The sequence below is a fragment of the Electrophorus electricus genome, chromosome 16, assembly GCF_041902795.1.
Source record: "Electrophorus electricus isolate QZ-2024a chromosome 16, ASM4190279v1, whole genome shotgun sequence".
NCBI classification, from domain to species: Eukaryota; Metazoa; Chordata; class Actinopteri; order Gymnotiformes; family Gymnotidae; genus Electrophorus; species Electrophorus electricus.
The window spans coordinates 19,693,012-19,713,776 of record NC_137512.1 but is presented as its reverse complement, the minus strand read 5'-3'; the positions used below and the strand labels follow the sequence as shown (position 1 = coordinate 19,713,776).

Sequence of the window (20,765 nt, the reverse complement as noted above, 5' to 3'; positions counted from 1 at the left end):
CAGCAACGCCTTCACTCATTTTACCCGTCCCAGATTTTGACACCCAGTTTTTTCTCCAACTCCAATTGAGCCCTTGCAATGAAAAAAAATAAAACATGTATCAGCCCATTTACCCTTTTTGTATAAAGTTATTTTAGTTTTTGATTTTGTACAACCTTTAAATTAATATTCTAAATATACCTTTTTTAGACTTACCTCATTTGATGTGGGACTTGAAAAACAAAACTTGCCATGTTTTATATTATTATTTTTATATTGTAAAATGCGGAAGAACAGTGTATGTACATGCATGGTTTTTCATTGCAAAGGCTCAATTAGTGCTGAACAGTGCCAGGTAATTAGTGCCTATGACAGCACAGTCAATGGTGTCCATTTGCAGTGCTTAAACCAACCACTCAAAATACATGACACATGAAGCCTGATACATGACAGTGAGCCCTGACTAGCAACTGGCAGGCTTAATTGTCTTAATAGTCCACAAAATAATTAGAAGATCTTTGAAACATTGTTTCCCCTTTTCCGAACGAGACACTACATTTGTTATGATTATTGAGTTAAACAACAGGGGAAATGGTTGCTTAAATATTTTACTTTTGTTTGCTACTTTGCAAGGTATATTAAAATAATTCCGTGTACAGTGGCAGTTTATATACATTTTACAAATGTACTGAATGAACGTAGAGTAGAATTTCTGTCATATGTCCATGCGCTTTTACAGTAGGTAGAAGTGCACCATCTTTGTGTTGTAAGGTAATGCGCTATATGGTTTACCCATTTATTTTTGAGGAGGTAAATAGTGATTAATATAGCCGATCTGGTATAGTGTTTGGACTTGAAATGGTGCCCCAAACCCATTTTTCATGGAGACTTTTAGTTTGTCATTTGTTTTCCCAAAGGCCGGAAATTTCGTTAGCTAGCTAGCGTTAGCTATTTATATATCCAGTTATCGTTCTTACAGTTCTAAGCTTACGTCAGTAAAGGTAAGTTTTCTTTTCTCTAGCTAGATAATCGCTGTTTTGTCTTTTCATCGACAACAAATGAGCTATATATGTCAGCAGATGAAAACCATGAATGTCAGCTTTATTTGACGGCTCTAAATCTTACAGAACTGCCCAGCATAGTTAACTAACGCTAGCTAGCTAACTTCTTTTGCTTGTTGCTCAGTATGAGGTTTCAATTACTAGCTAACTACCTAGCGCTACATGGCTAAGTATTAAATCTTTTCTATGCTAAAATATTGTTTTTCGAAATACCACACTCAAGATTGAGTCAAAAAAGCGCATGAGAAAATTGCACCATGTGTCATTCAGCAATACCATGTAGCATATTTTGCCTGGCGAATAAAATTTGCCGGCTGGTTAGCTAGTTTAAACTCATCATCTATGTTGATTTATGTTCAGCAGCGTTTTTTGAGTAGTCTGTATACTAGCTAGTTAGCTACATGTTCAAAATCAAGTAGACACCTAACCATGACACCAATATGAGCTTTTGGGACATGCAATTCCCAGAAAACCAGCCCAGACCGTTGTCCCTCATCGACCAGTCTTCTGGTTGTCATAGTGCAATCTTATAGATAGCTAAATAGCGTTCTCTTGGGAATTCGCCATCCCCAGATTTTTAGCTATGTAGTCAGGCCAGCAACTGTCACTCAGCAATATATAGCTACTTTAAATCAGCAGAATAATATCCAGCACATCTTTTTGTTGTCGAAATTCTTTAAAAGGATATAAAACATATACTGTTAGGATCTTGCACTGAAAATTAGCGAATTAACCTTTCAATTAGGTACATGCGTAAATTCCTTTGAACTAAAGCAGACATATTCTCATGCATATTCTACTTTTTGTCAAGCATGGCTCTATCTTTTAAAAGTCTGTTAAGTGGTCATCAATAACAGGTTTCCACGACATGATAGACACCCTTAGTCATCCACCACTGTTGGTGGAATACCCAAATGTAATGGGACAAAGGTTGTTGATAATGTGTTGGGCAGTAACAGTAAATAAAAGCTTTGAAAATACCCATCATCTCTATTGGGACAATAAGAAGTTTCAAACAACTGGAGCTATTATGAACCTTCATGGGAAAGGATATAAATGTATCCCCCTCCCACCACTAATGGTGTAGAGGATGGTTTGAGAATCAGGAATTGTTTGAAACCTAAGGTCTCCAAAACATTAGTTTGTTGTACCCCCCATTTTACTTTAAAGCAGAAGGGTTCATCAAGCTCATAAACAGACATTTTAATAGTCTTTTTCTGTACATATTTACTAATCTTTACCAATGCTTCTTGAGTACACTAGTTATACCACACAGTTCCGTTTCAGATGCCCAGTAAAATGTCAGACCTTATTATAATGCATCAGCATCTGAATTATTGTATTTTACTGATGTTTGAAGGTAAGTTCTATTTCATGAACTCCTTACTTGGGCAGCCACAAGGAGGACCATGAGTGCATGCATTCATACATTTGGGTTTCTCCTTATCTCCAACCTTTCTTGACAGGTGGAAGACAATACGCAACTAATTTCAGTGGTCTTCAACATATCTTTCTTAAAATCTACTCTACAATCCATTTGTTTCATTTAATACAGGACCTGTTTATTCATCTAAAAAAACTTACAGCTTGGCCTCTTCAGTATGTCTCACAACTACTCCTACAGAACCCCACCAGATGGTTTTAGATTACATCAACACATGTATTCAGATTCCTGCCAGGCAGAATCTAATATTTATGGACCAAGGACTAAATCAGCACCTCAGGAGCCAATGCACTCTACAGAATCTTCCAACAGAACTCTGGACTCATCTGTCCACATGCCTGGGAAGGCCTTATCCTTTCTCCACAGCTGTGGATTGGAACAGAGTGACCTTACCCTGTATGCAAAGCTTCCTGAACATCTCATCACAGGGGAGACACTTCCCAAACTGCTTTTTCAGATAAAAAAACGGAAAGCATCCAGCACTCCTTCATCTAGGTCCAGCACAACTCCGCCTCGCACTGATACTTTATCTCATGCCTGGGAAGGTAGTAGCCATGTCAGTGCTGTTGAATATCCATTACACAGGCCTGAACGTCCAATTTACCCCCTTCCTCCAGAGCAGGTTCAAAGCTGGCAAGACCGCTGGGGGAACCCTCGAAGAACTGGCTCTGCAACAAACACCAGTACAGGCTGTAAAACTAGCAATATTCTGGACTATGGCCACTCCAGTATAGAGGACCCATATTATAAACAAACTTACATTTCAGCAACACCAGAGACTTCTTCAACTGTTTCACAGTCTTATGGTGATTACAGCAGAGCACCCAGGCATAATCTTGAGCCTTTACATCCTGTGTCATTAGACCCATTTCTTAAGGTACCTACCAGGAAAGAGGCATCAGACTTCCTTGGCAGAGTTCCCCCAGTATTTCCTTATGCATGCATTCTGTGTGACATTACAGTCCTTTCAGAAAAGGTAAGTAGTGTCTTCAGATTTCATACAGCATACTTGACTGTAAAGATGTATATTAATGTCATCTTTCAAAATTCAGGTAAGTCTAATTGAAATGCTAATGTGAAATACATATTACAATCTGTGATGGGAAGCATATTGGATAGTAAAATTACATTCTTGGGATAAATAACTACAGGTTAGGCCTGACCTGCTGGATTCATTTTTTCTTGTACATCATCATCTGAAGAATATTACATAGACTACTGTAATCCTACTGAATGTGTACTTGCAGTTGTGAAACACTACAGAATCCTCATAATATCTACTTGAATGGCTCCAAAATTTGATTGTGGTATGATGAAGATATTTCTTATTTTACTAACAATATACAAACCATTTTAAAATGCCATATCTTTGCCATTGAAAGAATTGTTTAAACAGATAAGATCAAAGATTATGTAAACCTCATATTTAGTAACTAATTGTGCTTCATTTATTGACAATAAGCCTAAACCATATGTTTCTGCTGATGACAATGCTTGGCAGTATTTTTGCTCATTCCTCGTTTTAAGGGGCTTGAGGTCAGGATTCTGACTTATTCTAAAACTCAGTATCCATTCTGTATAAGCCACTTGATTTTTCCTGTGTTGTGGATCTGTGTCTGTTTTTCATATGTTCCTTCTCTTTGCTTCTGTAGGACTGGTCTGTGCACATTAGAGGTGCTCAGCATGCTAACAGTCAGCTTGAACTTGTGGAAAAGTAAGTGAACTCAAAGAGCCTATTTACTGAATCTACAAATTCATTTTTTTTTTTTTTCCCTGTTGGGTTGTAATTAGGCTGCTATAAAACTGTACATTATTGATGAACGCACAAGGTGGCATGTGTCAACTTGGGACAGTACCTGTTTGTGCAGAGCGTGGTGGAAGCCATGCTGGCTTACCAGCCCTGTTTCAGCTGCTTGTATAATGTGACCGTACAAATGTCATGCGTGTGATGCAAATGTCAATTCCCATTTGTTTAACCTGTTGCTATACTTTATTAGTCTATTCAGCCTGACACTGAATTTCATTAAGGTTAAGAATTTAAGTATGTTAAGAAATTATATGAAAATTACAAAAACAATTATTATTATTATTATTATTATTATTAATATTAATAATAATAATAATAATAATAATAATAATAATAATAATAAATCATGTGTTTTTAATTTGTCTAGATACCCACAGTGGGACCAGCAAATTGAATCTGCTAGAAGGTAAATAACTAAATAAGAATTATAAACATTTTGGAATTGTTTGACTGTTTCACCTGTTAATGCTTTGTGATTTCATTAGGAGTGAATGCCAGGTGACACCACAGCCCAAATACAGTGAAACAAAAGGTAAAGATTTTAACATCTTCCTGAGCATGGTGAAGGGTTAATTCCCCTAATTTCAAATTGTGATTGTTCTGTATCTCTGTAGACCTAAATAGAGAATTATTCAGACAAGAGACAAAGGCCAAAATAAAGACCACACCAGAGAATGATAAAGTAAGTCGTATATTGAAATTTGTATGTCATTCTTTTTCAATGATTGCAAAGTTGTCTACCAGGAAAGGGCATCGGACTTCTACTCTTTGTCTCCTTAAACTCCTTATCCTTTTATGTTACTACCTTTTCTGAAACGGTCATTTTCATATAAAAGAAATGTATTTCATAACTGCAAAGATGAAAATGAACATTGACCTAAAAAAAATCAGGTCTTCTGGAAATGTTCATTTCGTATGTTTTTCAATCTGTGATATTAATTCATTAGATCCCCACATATAGATTGAATAAATACAAGCTAAATCATGCTGCAGGAAATGTATAGACACTTATTAATTTATTTAAGCTTCATGTGAAGAGTATTGTATAGACCACAATTATTCTGCTAAATGCAGGCATACAGTAATTCAAAAGGATTTATAAACAGTATCTGGATATCTGCTCAAATGGTTCATAATGCATGTTCAGAGCACTTCATGCAGTACTACTCATTATGTTAAAGGCTTCACTGTTTTCTCGCATTATTCTCTCTACTTTTGTAGGATTGGTCTGTGCATATTAAAGGTTCTCACAATGCTAACAGTCAGCATGAACTTAGAGCAAAGTAAGTCAGTTTGAACAACCCAATCAATTACCTTGATTATCAGGTGATATTTGTATGTTATGCAGTTTACTTTATTGGAAATAGTTTTTTGTTTTTTTGTTTTTTACCAGAGGTTTCTGTACAAATTTTAAACTTGTGATCATGAAATGTAGGCCCTGTCAGTGTCCATGAATATTAACCTTTTCTTAGAGATGACAATTATTCAGTAATACATAAGGAATGATGTGTAACAACATCTTGTATATGTTAGCAGTAATCCTCCATAACACTGAAATATATCCATAGTTTGCTTTACAAGAACAACACCTTGCACGAGAGTCATTAATATTTTTTTCTGCATTGATAGTTTTAAGTAGATGTGATCAGAAAAAAATGTACACCAGTGGGGATTAAATCATGTTATTTGCTTTAATTAGGTACCATAAATGGGATCATCATCATCCTATAGAACCATCAAAAAGGTAAATCGAGCTTGATCAAAAACTGTAGTTTGATTTTGTACTTTGACTGCGTTTATAAGCATGTTTTTAAGTGCTTGTAATTACAGTCAGTGTAGTGAATCAAACTACAGAACTGCATTTGGTCATCATCGGATTTCTCCAGTTATTTGATTTATTTAAGTTGTCATGTAAACAACGTACTCTGATTTCTTAGATCGAATTATGTTCTAAAAATAAGATTAAGAAATGCAGTAAAGAGAACTGGATTTTATCTCAGTAATCTGATTTCTCAACGCATGTATACCCTCACTCAGCCTGTGCTTGCATGCAAATGTAATCGGATAGTGTAGAACTGTCGCAGAAGCGGCTAGCAGAATTTAAAACAGCACTCGTGAAATAGCTACCAAACATTTTTGGAGAGACTCTGAAATGCAGTACATGATTGAGGAAATTAAGAATTTGAATTTCTCACCATTAGTAACCATTAATCACCATAAAAATGAAGATGCATGTTTGCTGGTAAAGTGGGTCCATGTTTGTAAAAAGCCATGGTAGGAAGGTTGAAGTTTACATCACATAATTATTTGAGATTATTAGTTGTTTGCAAAGGAAAAATCTAATAATTGTTGGACCCATGTAAACCCAGAGTTTTCCCATTTTCTGAATACCCAAGTACATGTAAATTGCATCCATGGATTACTGAGAAAATCTGACTTTCTGCAGTTTCTGGATTTTTGAATGTAAAGGCACTCTTTTTTTTTTACATGTTCATTTTTATAACTTCCTGAGGGTTGAGTGCCAGGTGATACCACAGCCCAAAGCCACTGAGACAAGAGGTAAGGCATGTATTCTTGAACTTGACTTAAAACATTCTACTATTCCACAGACATTGTAACCAGGTGTCAAACCAACAAAGCCAAAATTTACATAGTTACAATATGAACTTAATAAAACATAATGCATAAACCAAACAAGACGTCTACAGTGCTAAAGCACAGAGAGATTTACAAACAATAAAGTGAGAACTCAGAAATTGTCACAAAGAAACAAATCGACAAACTAGACAAGAAGATGAGATGTATATGCATAGTTAAATCTGGGGAAGCAACATGGGTGAATCCAATAAAAGGCAGGGATATACAAAACACAAAGCTAGGACAGAGACAAATAGAATCTTCTTTATCATTTACAATTATTTTTCTTACACCACACACTTTATTATAAACATTAATCAGAAGGGCCCTGTGGTTTTTGTTCTATGTTGGAATTTCATCTTTTCTTCTGTTGTCATTATTTTAATGGTTCACAATGTTTTAAAGTGCCTACCAGGAAGGAGGCGTCCGATTTCCATGGCATAATTCCCCAAGCATTTCCCTATGCATGTGTTCTCTGCAACATTACTGTGCTTTCAGAAAATGTAAGTGGCTTTTTAATATTACTGTTCACCAAACACAAATGTAAATGTATGTATATTACTACTCTCCTTCTGAAATGAAGCAAATTTAACTGGTACAATTTGTTACAATCTGTGACAGATTCATCAACTGACGAATAAATAAATTATTGATTTATTAGCTCTAGTAGGAATAGTAACCTTTCTACCATTGGCGAAATAATTCTGCATACTATATTGTCTGCAAATGTTGTTAATATTCTTTAGGTGAAGAATATTATACAGATTACTGTGATTCTGTACAATGTGGACTAAATTTCTCTCTCTTTGTAGGATTGGTCTTTGCACATTAGAGGTGCACAGCATGCTAACACTCAGCTTGAACTTCTGGAAAAGTAAGACATCTTCAGCAATTATTGAAAGCAGAGGTTACATCTTCAGTGTAATGTTTTATATTCTACCTTAGCCACGAAATACATTTTATAGTGTTTTTTTTTTATTATTGATTTTGTTGGTTTTTAAAAATCAGCCATTATTTATCATGAAAAACTGTAAGCCTGAAGTGATCATGGAATGTAGAGTTTGTCATCCTCCTTGAATTTTAATTGTTCTTATAGACAACCTGTAATCTTATAATTAATAGAGAACTTGTAATCAAGTGTTTTCTAATGCTGTTACACTCTACTTAAATACAAATACCATGCCCTTGTAATAAAATGAAGTTTTTTGGTGGATAGCCAGAATGTACATTGTCAGTTAAGTCATTAATTTAATTGATATCTGTAGGTATCCTGATTGGGATCAGCATATTGAATCAGCAAAAAGGTAGATAACGTTTCTATTAAGAATTGACACGTTTTAATGAGGAATTAAAACAGTTCTGTAGTCGGAGGTCTCATGTGTTAAACGTCTGTAATTATATTAGGAGTGAATGCCAGAAGACACTACCAACCACATCCACTGAGACAAGAGGTAAAAGTGAGCGTTCATCTTTCTAAGAGTACTACTTGAACTTTAGTTCACCTAATCTTTTATTGTGTTTGTGATGCATCTCTGCTAAAAGGTGGAGCCAAAAAGGACAATAATTCAAAGACAATAAAAAGACCTAACATGAAGGCAGCCGATATGAAAGATAAAGTAGGTTGTATGTTGTAATTTTCTGCTTTTCTTCTGTAATCTTTCTTTTTAGGAGATTGACTAATTTTACTTTATATTTAAATACAGGGGAAAGTGGTTTGCATTAAATTTGTAGTCAATTCAGTGAAAGAAGAATACCTGAAAAAATTGCTTGGACAATTTGGAGCAATTGTAAAAGTCATCATGTTTCCTACACTGGTATGTATGACCTGATGAGTTTTCTTCACGTTGCTTATTAATTATTTACACACGTCATAATTCATAAATACTAATTATATTTTTTAGGCTTTTGTGGAAATGGAATCAAAAGACCAGACAGAGGATATAGTGAAATACTTTAATAACAATCCTCTAGAGGTTGAAGGAAAACGGGTTGAATTTTCAGTGTCTGGCACTTTTACTTTTCTTCAGGTAAAAATAAATATCCTTTACAATTTAATTAGTTATGTTAAATTTTCAGAAAAATAAATAAATTAAATCTGTTGAATTTTCTGGTGAAATGTTGGTGCTTGATCAGCCTGCTGAGAGGGTTGGTTGTCTTTTCATCAGAGTTCTCGAGTTGTGAGCTTCTCTCCATTACCTGCTGGAGATGGCATCAGTTCGGAGTTAAAGGCCATTGCTAAACGTTTTGGATCTATAAAAAACTCTTTGTTCCTGCCAAGCCGGGTACCAGATCATCAATAAATTCCATTAACCAATTTTGTGAAAAATGTGTGAAGTGATTTGATTCAAAATTTTATTTTGGCCTTTATTTATTTAAACGCCAATATCAATCTGACAATCTTTTCACTAAAGCTTACCATTACCTTATGATTACTTATCTAAGTCTTTGTATAAAATAATTTGTTCTCTGTACATCATGTTTACTTCCTTGGATTTCAGCCAGTTTCCAAGTGTAAGTATATTGCATTTTTTTTTGCAGGGATATATTGAAATGAGTAATCCAGAAGATGCACATAAATTAATTCAACAGTATTCAGCCAATCCACTAAAATTAAAAAGAAAAATCATTCAAGTCACTTTCTCCTCTGAATATGAAAATCTAAAGTAAGCACTTAACCTACATTCTTATGTGTCCTGTATCCATGTTATATCATTATTTCCCATTTCATAGGAAACTATTAATTTATTTGCTGTGTTTTTCTTATTTTGAATGCTTTCAGTATGTGGTCCAGAGACCAACAAGCTGATGACAGAACTCTCAGATCTCGGAAGAGATCGGGGTCAGAAATACATAGTTCTCAGTCTGACTCTCCAAGCCCCAAGAGAAAACATTCAGCAGAGAGGGCCGACTCTTCTAGAACTTGCAGCTCGACAGAGGAAGATGATAATCACGGGTCCAGGGAGAGATCCAGGTCATCTTCAAGGAGGTCATCAGTTTGTTCACAGTCTCCTGCTAAGGATAGTCTTTCAGAGTTATGTGAGTATGCTGAAGTGAAGACGAGTGCCAGCAATGATGAAGCTGCAATCATGGATTCAGACAGTGACCTTGAGGGTGTGGAGGTCATAGCGGATGATGGAGTAGAATTGCAACATGACTTTGATTTTGATGGTGATGAGCCCAAAACAGAGCATGCACCAGAAGACAACCAGAAGATGGACCAAGAGCAAAACACTTGTGAAGAAGCATCTCAGCAGGAAGATCAGGCATCTAGTACCACAGTCATGGATGAGCAGGGCACATCTGCTGGTGTAGAGGAAGTTAAATATTCAAACATTCAACAACAAGAGAATTTTCCATCAGACACCATGGATGTTCCAAGTATTCATTCAAATGTGCAAGTAGAAACTTTAGAAGGTGCACTAAATGATCCATTGAAGACATCAAACAGTCTTAAGATACAAATACATAAAGAGCAAAAAGGCCAAGATGTGAAAATTGAGGAGGTACTTGTACTATAACTTTGACTCAGACTGCAAGCTCTATGTATTATTTTTTTAAGATGTTATTAATTTGTCTTGATTTGTGGATTCCCCTCATATAGGAAGACTCTGATTTAGAAGAGACTCTTGAAAACTGCATTACCTTAGATCAGCTTGTGGAGGAAATATCTTCTCATTATCAGGGTACTCTTTTAACAAATGCTAGAAGAAAGTGGCCTTTATATTTTATCGTATAACATTTTTGAAGGTAAAAAAAAAAAAAAGTATTTGTAAGTAACTGTTGACTATTGTGTATTTCAGAATCGGATGAACTAAAGCCCTCAACTCAGGAAACTGAGGTTAGTCTTAATACTAGAGTTTCTAAATGTCACAATGAATGGTGAAAAAGTAAAATAAAGTAACCTGGATATCGAGTTGTCCATCTAGATTTGTTCTAAATGAAAGAATGAAAGGAATTCGGTATAAACCCCAACACTAACTCGAATATAGATCTTATGCTTATTTTGCACTTCTAGATATCAGCATTGATTCCTGTATTTCAGCAGTATTCTAGTTTAACAGTATCTTGAACTCTAACCCTCTGTACTGGCTAGGATGCATTCTATGAGGTCGATGATAAAGCACTTTGTAAATCGCTCAGATTATAGTTTCTGCATTTAGCAGATGTTGTAAAGGTAAATGAAAATGTAAAATAGGATTCCCTCCAAGGCAGAAACTGAAAGAAAATGATCATCTAAAATTCAATAAGAAAATTTGACTAAAAGTATTATTTTTTCTTTTGTCAATTATTTCAGCAGCCTTTTGGCAAAGTTCTTGACATCAGAAATCTTCCTACTAAGAACTACACAGACTTGGACTTTGTGAATATTGCAAAGAGATATGGGGAAGTAAAGCACTATTTGTTGTTTCACAGTTGCAAAAAGGTAAATAAAAGTAATTTTCTGCAGAGTTTTGATTAAAATGTTGCTTCATACCATGTAACCAATCATATTAAAAAAAGTTTTTTGTATAATTATTTATTATTAGCACATACTTATTGCTTCTGTCTAGAGCCATTACACAACTCCATAATTAGTGATATTTTTTTTTTCAGCCCAGGATTAGTGCTGGATCTCTGCATTGTAATCTACAGTAGTATGTCAATACCACTAAACATGGAAACTATTACTGTTTTGTGCACCTAAACATCTGGAACCAGGATACTTATTCCACTGGCCATGGCACATCCTAATAACCAATGTAATTGGTCTGAGGTTAATACAAAGTGGATTTATAGTCCTATACTATCTTTTAGGCATTCCTGGTGACATGCTATGTTTTGGAAAATCTTTAAGTTCTCATAAATGCAAAAAACCTGAGAAAATTCAGAGAGAGAGATGCAAAATACTGAAAAGCTTTTTTTTTTTTTTAACATTTACTGGGGTGAAAAGCAGGAATGCTTTGGCCATTCTTTTTCATTATTTCATGAATTTTATTTTCTCCATATGCATGATTGAAAATTGGTTGTTAAATTAATCTTATTTTTTAAGGGATTAATTGAGATGGTCCATGCCTCTGATGCTGATAGAATTGCAGCTGATTCCAAAAATCAAGATATTGCACTACGTGGTAACATCTTGAAGATTAAAGTATCTGAGAAATATGGCAGTTTACCAACAACAAGGTAATGCTTTTTAAGTGTATTAATTCAGTGAAGCTTTTAAAGGAAGAATAAGCAGGAGTTTCCAACAAAATGTTTTGACATAGGCAAACGCATACCTGGAGCACAGGGGTGCTGTCCATGTGATGTGATAACCACCTGGTATGCTATCAAGAACTGGCTAATGATGCCATCGCTATACATATGTTGTCAGATCAAGTTAATAAAACACCTAGGGGAAAATTTAATGTGCACTACAACAGCTATATCTAAAACATTGGAATATTTAGTCAAATGCAAGGTGATGTCATTTTTGCTTAATTTTTCTCTCTCCAGAGTATTAATCTTGCTATTGTCATTCATTAGGCTTTCTGCTCATTCTGATTCTGATGAAGAGCAAGGCAGTAAAGGAGCGAAGTCTAAGGTTAGTAGCTGCAGGTTTTGTTTTATCAAGCACATACAAATTAATGAAAAAAAAATTGATCAAAATATCTAAAGCATGTCTAATAGACCCACATCAATAACTGATTTGAAAGGAAGTAATATTTTATCACACATGAGACATTTTCATTGTGAAGGGGAACATATGCTTATTTAAATCTTTCCAGTAGTGGGCTAAAATTGAAGTGCATAGTTTGGTTAGAGCATGCATGTTGCACTGAGTTTTCTTGTTTTCTTTTTTTATTTGTTTGTTTTATTTATTTATTTTTTATTCCTAGAGCATAAAAGAGAATTTTTATTGTTCTCTGTACTACCCAAGAATAAAGTAATAACAATGAATTTAGAATCTAAAAGTTAAGAACAAACTGTATTTTTTTTCCCCCCATTTAGAATGTATAAAATTTAACAAAAAATTTGTCAAAAGAATTAACACACATGTAATGTTGAATCATTGTACATGATTTAGGCATCCAGCAATAATCACAATGGAGCTTCAAATAGGAAGTCGGTTTGTAGCTCGGATGCTGCAGATGGACTAATGGCTGAACTTTCAAATGAACTTCAAAACCGAAGAGAACCAGTTGGTAAGAGCTACCACACTACACTACTAGACTTTCATATTACCAGCTGTCTTTTTAAGAATAGCTGGGATTGGTTTGAGGATGTTGCTGTAACATATTGCGCAGCAAAGTCTGTGAAATGTTGCTGTACAGAACTGATCTGCTTTGGTTTAAAGGGACAGAATATGTCCGTTCTGTGGTGGGATACTTTTGCGACTTGTGCAGTGTAATCTGTGCTAGTGAAGAGGAGGCAAAAAATGAGCACTGTAGAAGCCCATCACATAATGCAAAACTAAAGGTAAACATTCAGGATTTGATTGTGCATAATCACTTTTATCTCCATATCAGTCCCCAGAACATTTTGCTGTAATTAAAAAAAAAAAACTACTGTTCCTATTTATTCATTCTTGGTCTTTTCTAGGAGCACATGGAGAACAGTGGCTCAGCTTGAAGATTACAGTACAGAGTGGAAATCAGAATGTAATATGTACAAAACAATATATGTATCATATGCTGTACAGAGTAGTTTTCGCTTGGCACCATAACTTTATACAACTCCAGTGGGCAGTTAACCCTATTTTTGCCCTGACTATTGCAAAAAGGTCATGCACTTTCCCACATCACTGACAGTTAACAAGTGTGAATCTTACCTTCTCATCATCATGTACAGTACTCTTGTAATTCTGTTGCCGTGCATTCGTTCTTTTTAAATAAAACAGCTGAACCAAGCTGAAATCCTATTACTGAGACTGTTTCGAAAGCAACAAAATGAATAATACACATAATTACATACATATTGTCCTACTACATGGGCATGATGGAGTATATATATTTAGTGCTGTAGAAAGGTATAAAAGATGGGATTGTCAAGACAGGGTTTTCTATTTTCCTGTTTATTCTGTCGGATTTGTTTAAATAGTAAGTAATGCGACGTCCATGTTCAGGGAATTTTGATTGGACCGCAGCAAAAGGGAACCTCCAAAAGCTCCCGCCCCAACATGACGCTGTCTCCATGGTATCCAAAATGGCTACCCACGGTATGGTTAATATCTAGCGAACTAGCTGTTCAGAATTGTAGCTAGACAATTTTGTCACAAGACCATATCACTTATAACTGTGGTTTAGACCACCGGAAGAAAGCATTTAATTTTGAAAATATTTTGTATTTTATCAAAACGCTCTTCACAGATGACTTTGCGATAGCTTATATTTAGGAAATGTAGCGTAGCTAACAACAATGCAGCTAGCTAAAGCTAGGCAGGTTAGCGGTTCACGTGTGTCTACTGAATTACAGCATGCATCGTGAATGGGGTTTGTTCAAAGGATCAAGCCGAGTATGATCACGTTCACGCTCAGTGATGTTTGTGATGTATGCCATGAGCGTTTTAGCAAGTTTAATTGACGCAGCTTCTTGGTCTTAATTATTTGGTTACATATCTATACATAGAATGTAATTGACAATCTAATTACAATATAATTGCAGTAGTTTTGTGAATATTTTTCGCTTTTTCTTTTGTAGGAAGGCGCCCCATTGTATCCTTTTAAAAATATTTTTAAATATGTCTTTACTCAGAAACTAAACATTTAACTCTAACGTTTTAGTACCTGTATTAACAACAATTTGCCATATACTGGTTTTCTTAACAAACCATCTCAGTTGTCCTCCACGCCCCTGCAGATCTTATTTTATTTAAACCGCTGGTATTTTGCTGCTTTCTTCATAGCTGAGATTCTAATGTTTGTTTATAAAGGTAAAGTATCATAAGATGTTTTGCCTTCTGCTAGCTACGTTTCTGTTATATTAACTTAAAAAATACAGTGCTAGAGGAAAATATTTTAAATTACTTTGCACTTACTCCTGTAGGTGTGTTGCTCCCATACCCTCAGGCAAATCTTATACTGGACATTGTTCTTCTGCTGCTCTACCTTGGTCTTGAAAGCCTCAGACTCTTTTATGGTCAGAGTACCAAATTCTTGACAATTTAATTCCAAGTAAATATTCCAAATACTTTATTCCCATTCTGGTTTTAATATGTGACTATAACATTTAAATATGTTTTTACAGGCTGTAAGGGAAACCTGTGTGAGAGCTCGCTGGCACTAACTATTAGTGTTGGTGTCCTGGTGCCCTGCACTGTCCTTAGTGTCTACTATCTACTCCTACAGACTTTTGTTTTGCGTCTTGAATTTATCATCAATGCTGTATTGCTCTGCTTCTATGGCCTGGAGCTGGTTATAGGTCTAATGACCATTGCAGCTTTTTGCAGGTAATGTTTATTGCTTTTTATTTGTTGAATGTCCATTTAATTCTCAGAAAGTAAAGATTTTTTTGCAGTTTAATTGGGTTTAAACAGGGAATTAATCATAGTTTTACTATTGTTTAATCATACATTCAGAACAGGTATGTTAAAATTTCATAAAAACTGGACTATGTGATGTGTAAAGAGTTGTTTATGATGGTCACTAATATTTGGGTTTCTGCATATCCTTTTCCTTCTTTTAGGGCCAGTGTGTATTAAGCATGTATGTGAAGGTGAGGAAATATTTTACACAATGTGCTGCACAGGAGTAGTTTTTGATTTTCAACATGGCATTGTTTCTCATCAAAGATTTACAATAATGCACAGAATATATACAGCCTTTAATTCCTTGCTGCTTAATGAACATGTCCAACTTTAAATGCATATCGTAATGGCTTGAGTATTTGAATATCTACGTTATTTTGATTATTGGTTGGGACCTTTGCTTTTATTGAATATACATCTTTGTGACTGTTTTGTACTTAAGAGTTTTGCACCAAGTGACTAATAAATGTGAAATATTTTTTCAATATTTGTCCATGATGAGCCTCTTTTGTAAAATATTAGTGATTGTTGTTTTTAATTGTTAAATGAGGATTTTTTTTATTTCCTGTGTGCATTGTGAGTCTGTTCTGTGCATGTAGCGTAATGAAAATGAACTGCTTTTATTATGCTAAAAGAGAACAAGTTATGCAATCATAATTATTCTTGTATGGAACTACATAAGCAATTATCAAAGAATATCTGTCATTGTGCCTTTAAAGGTTCTTCCCTATATTGCCTGAATTATAAGAATTTAGAGTGGACTCGAGTAACACCGAGAACTCACCTAGATCAACACATATTTGCTTTGCCATCACACCACTGCTACAAATAGACTAAAAAGAAGACTTTGAAAATGATTACAGAGAAAATGTGCATTTACAAGAAAACAGAAAACACTTGGGGGGGGGGGGGGGGGGGGAAGGTGTCACATTCTCTCTTATAAAACAACAACACTCAGCCCACAATGAAACCCGTCGTTATCAAATACGAAACATCTCACAAAGGAAACGGTTTAAAAGATCCCAGATTAAACAGGTGTGTGTCCCCAATTAAGCGATTAAATTTCAACATATTATTCCACACTTTGGTGATCAAAAGGGTGCTTACGAGCGACCTCTGTGGCCTTTAACGAGGACCACTATGATGTGGACTCAAAAGCTGCTTATTACCCCAAATTCCAAGAGATGGAGATAGAGATCCAACCTGAGTGGATGGTTTCATGTCAAGCGCACATATCGTGGAAGGGAAGAAAATATTCAAATGTGAATTAAATACATTGCTCTGCTAATTTATTATTAGTTGATAAGTAATAATAATTTAAAAAAACCCGCTTTGATAATAATTTCTAGTTATTGTCTGGTATGCATGGCTTGCGTGCATGTGGGACAGACTCTTGCTAAACCGAGAGTGCCTGAAGTCGCGCGCACCATCTGTCTTCCCGTTATTGACGTCACCAGTTTGTGCAAGTTGAGAGGAACCGTGGGCTCTAGAGCAGGGGTTTCCACCTCAAGGCCCACCTGTTTATAACTAGAAGGCACAACGGGCCACTAAAACAAAACTCAACATTTTGTGTCATTTATTCCTGTCTCAAAGCTCGCTCTGTATGTCAGTCCCCATGTCAGCGATCCTCAGCTTCTTGCTCCGCATATGTCTGGCTACGAGGTAGGTGTCTTTCTGGACACGCTTGGTCTGCGACGTTATGGAAACGGTGGCTCGCTTTTGGAGCTGCAGTCCACGTTTTCGTTGAAAGTTCCCCACCGGCTTTGCCACGAGAGTAGGGTGTTTGGTCTCGACATGCCTCTTTAGTTTGGATGGTATTAGCGCTTCGTTTGAAAGAGTCTAACTATACTCCACACTCCACTCCACACACTGGCCTTTTACATGGGTGTTATTACTCCCCCCTGCGCAAATGCATATTTGATGTATAGTCTGGGTTATACGTGCGGACCATTTATTTGCTTTTTCTGAGAAACTGCCATTCTTTCTTCGTTTAAGAAACCTCTCCGTCTCTGGTTAGCTCATTGTCTCAAATGGATCTTGTTTAATTTACCTTAAGTTACTTCTGTGATATATTTTTTATTTGTGCGTTACTATTGTTTATACTGTTGTTTGACCACGATTGAGCTCTCGATTTTTGCTTATACTAAGTGACTACTTATACTAAGTAAAATTTTGCATATATTACTGACTTAAAGTGCCATTACCGACCTTCTACTGACTATTGCTTCCCCCTGAGGATGGGTCTGCGGACCACTAGAGGGTCTGTCACGGCCCACAGGTTGAGAAACCCTGGTTTAGGGCGTCATTTCGGACGGGGCTTTAGAATCTGGATTTTCTTTTTGTCTTAAAAGATTTTTCACTATATACAGATAGCAACCAGTATATATCAGCAGGAAAAGTGGGCCCTCTTCTTTCAGACATGTCTTGCTAATCGTGGATGAAAAACAACCTACGGCAAGACGTCACTGAGTAATCATTTTTAAAGAGCAAATGATTTGAAAATATAGACTATTCTTTCAAATGTATATGTTCTTTAAGTATATCTGCATACATTAGTACGTATATATTTTCTAAATTCTGTAAAATAGTGAAATGTGGCTAGTATTGATTAACAATATTTCCTATGTTCGAGCACTACTGCGCTAAACAATGTCATTACAGTACAAAACAGCAGAGGGCAAGAGAGGACCTATGAACAACTACTATACTGCTCTAATTAGTGATCAGAAAATACTTATAAAAGTAGTCACACAGATATTTGCCAGTCCAGTTTTATTATAGGATAATAAAATTACATGTTAATCTGAAGGTTACGTTAGTAATAACATGTTGGGTAAATAATAATTACATGTTAAGGTAAAGGTTATGTTAGTGTACTGGAATTCATGGGGCAAATTTCAATTTCAATAGGTTTTCAATCTCCTCCCGGTTGATCGTCAAAGGCTTCTGTTTACAGGTTAATTCTGGTCCAAAGAGTAACGAGTACAGTCACTGCAGATAATCCAACCGGTCTTCTCATATATATAAAGCATTTTAGCAATCTGAGGCCAAGCTCCTAAATTCATCGCACTAAAGGCATTTACGGGTAGGTCTCGTTCTAAATATTTATATGTTAATATCGCCAAACACGTATTCGAACCTCTCATTTTGGGTCCGCTGATGAAAACCCCCGTGATGCCACAGCCGTCCGTGACTGGAGGCCGAAAGGGAGTAAAACTGGCTCTGAGCGGTAGGGATGGAATTATGTTGCGCCCTGTCAGACAACGGCGACACCAGTGGACGTCTGCGTGTTTGCGCTTGCTGACGAGGCCAGTAGCTCTTTCCTCCGGGTGCATTCAGCTGCTCCATATCGCCCGCCCTCCAGGACAGAGACAGCTAGCCAGTCAGTGTGTAGGGATTTTCTTAATGACTGAAGTTTTGAGAAAATGGGATAATAAAGTTAATATATAAAAGAATGCAGGAAAAACCGTGATGTTTGGATATGCAGGCTTCAGTCAGTGGTCAAATAAGTCATGGTGAAGCCACATAAACGTTTCTAATAGGGAGACCAAGTCTGATTTAGTGACCAATATTGCAAGTATCAGTGAATTGACTTGGTACTCAAAAACAGGAATAAAAAGTGATGTGTTTGATTTTTTTTAACAGGATTATTGAAAATGGTGAAAGATAGCAGTGGAAACACCAACAGTAAGTCACAATTATGTTCACAGTTATGATCTCAGTGTTCTAAACTCAGGTCAAAGGTATAGTCTTTGTGAAGATAATAGGCTCCTAGGCAGAATCTTATGTCAATGTACTGTGGTAACAGAAAGCATGTGATCAGGCAGAATACAGCCTCTCTAACAATCCACAGCTTTAAAATCATATATCCTTGAATGACTCATCAAAGGACTGTAAAATAGGCTGGTGGTTGTTTGTTTAGAAAAGCCTCAGGTTTTGCCCTGTGTGTCCTAAGGAGAACAGCTCCATATGATTAAGCCTTTTCTCTTAGGAATAATAATTTACATTGTTCCTTTAGATTTGCTTTCTGTTGTGAGAGATACTCCAAAAAAAGAAAAAGGAGAAAAATAATCTCCAGCAGAGTTGTTTCAAATCCAAAAAAAGAGGACTTCTTAATGAAAAGCACACATTGCTGGTCTGTGGGTACAAGAAACTGCAACTGCAAAATTCCTTGTGGATGAAAAGTGTACAGCTTAGTGTTACAGTTAGGAAGGATCACGCTACACACAAAGTCCATTAGAACACTTGACATTTCAGATTCAGGAAATTAAGCCCTTTGATTTCTTCAAAGCAAAAAGAAAAGAAAAAAGGAGCCCAGTGTCTGATGAGTGAGTACTTAACTCAAGGCACTCTGAAATGCAATCAGGGAACAGACAATCCTCAGCCCCTTCACACGAATGCAACTATCCAGCTCTGCACCTGCAATGAACTGGGAACCTGCAATTTGGCAGCCAAGACTCTGTCCAAGTCCATGGCACTAGAGGTATCTATATCTGACTTTCTTCACTGAACTCCAGATAATAAATATTAATTTGTATTAGTATAATGTATTGTGATAACGTCAAATTGTTTTTACATATTTGCTAAAATATCCAGGAAGGTGGGGCCTTAATGTGCAGGCAAAGGAGCACAGGGACTGCCACAGAGACAAAAGAGATGGTCTTCTAATTGGCATGTATTGTGACTCTGGTCACAATATCAGTACTGGCATATATGAGAATCCACGAATGGTACTGCCAAAGGCCATTACTGAACCTACTAAATAACCTAGTAGGGCCAAAGCTGCAGTCCCATATATGACCCCGTGAATCTGTATGTGGCCTGAGAATTAATAATGAGGCAAAAAAACAAACAATCAAACAAATAATATAACCTGTAATCATATTGATGGATCCAATAAATTGAAGCTGGCAGATCTTGAATGGTAGGAAACATGGGGGTGTTTCGGGGCAGTTTATGGGAAGTGTGGTTCAGGTCTATCCCTGACTGCAAGCACAAAGTGGAGCCATATGGCATATACATCTGCTCCTCCTGAACTCACATCTTGTTTAACAAATCCACTTCCATAAAGAAAACAAACAAATAAATAAACCAATAAACAAAAATCTCAGATAAATTATAAACACTGCCATCTGAATCCATTGTATTCTTCCATATACTGCGAATCCAGAGAGCTACACAGTAGAGTAACAAAAGTACTAATAAACATTATTGGTTTTACTGATTTACTAATATGATATATAAATATAATAACTTTTCAACTATGAAAAACAGCTTGCTGTTATAGAAGAATAAGATAAAGCACACAAAACTAAGAAAGCACATTATTTTCCATTATCTTCAATTATCATT

The 20,765-nt window shown here is 36.0% G+C and overlaps 2 protein-coding genes across 4 annotated transcripts; both read left to right on the top strand.

Moving 5' to 3' along the window:
• The first annotated feature begins 767 nt into the window (after positions 1-767).
• Positions 768-13,808, top strand: matr3l1.1 (matrin 3-like 1.1). 3 transcript variants are annotated; one of them, XM_027003581.3, is made up of 27 exons: positions 768-980; positions 2,507-3,460; positions 4,137-4,198; positions 4,659-4,697; positions 4,777-4,823; positions 4,906-4,973; positions 5,513-5,574; positions 5,991-6,035; positions 6,804-6,850; positions 7,334-7,431; positions 7,741-7,802; positions 8,194-8,232; positions 8,333-8,379; positions 8,471-8,544; positions 8,632-8,742; positions 8,830-8,955; positions 9,094-9,210; positions 9,467-9,591; positions 9,708-10,431; positions 10,530-10,611; positions 10,729-10,766; positions 11,226-11,351; positions 11,958-12,091; positions 12,434-12,491; positions 12,975-13,092; positions 13,245-13,366; positions 13,490-13,808. In XM_027003581.3, exons 2-27 carry the CDS (start codon positions 2,642-2,644, stop codon positions 13,517-13,519), a joined length of 3,420 nt encoding a protein of 1,139 aa, XP_026859382.3. In that variant the 5' UTR covers positions 768-980; positions 2,507-2,641; the 3' UTR covers positions 13,520-13,808. The 3 variants fall into 3 exon arrangements, with proteins under 3 accessions (XP_026859382.3, XP_081555295.1, XP_026859381.3); XM_027003580.3 differs by having other exon boundaries at positions 769-980; positions 11,223-11,351; XM_081699169.1 differs by lacking the exon at positions 9,094-9,210 and having other exon boundaries at positions 11,223-11,351.
• On the top strand, positions 13,494-15,898 carry tmem216 (transmembrane protein 216). The gene is made up of 7 exons (XM_027003583.3): positions 13,494-13,548; positions 14,013-14,105; positions 14,588-14,601; positions 14,726-14,819; positions 14,933-15,025; positions 15,134-15,335; positions 15,572-15,898. Exons 2-7 carry the CDS (start codon positions 14,081-14,083, stop codon positions 15,585-15,587), a joined length of 444 nt encoding a protein of 147 aa, XP_026859384.2. The 5' UTR covers positions 13,494-13,548; positions 14,013-14,080; the 3' UTR covers positions 15,588-15,898.
• The last annotated feature ends 4,867 nt before the right edge of the window (positions 15,899-20,765 follow it).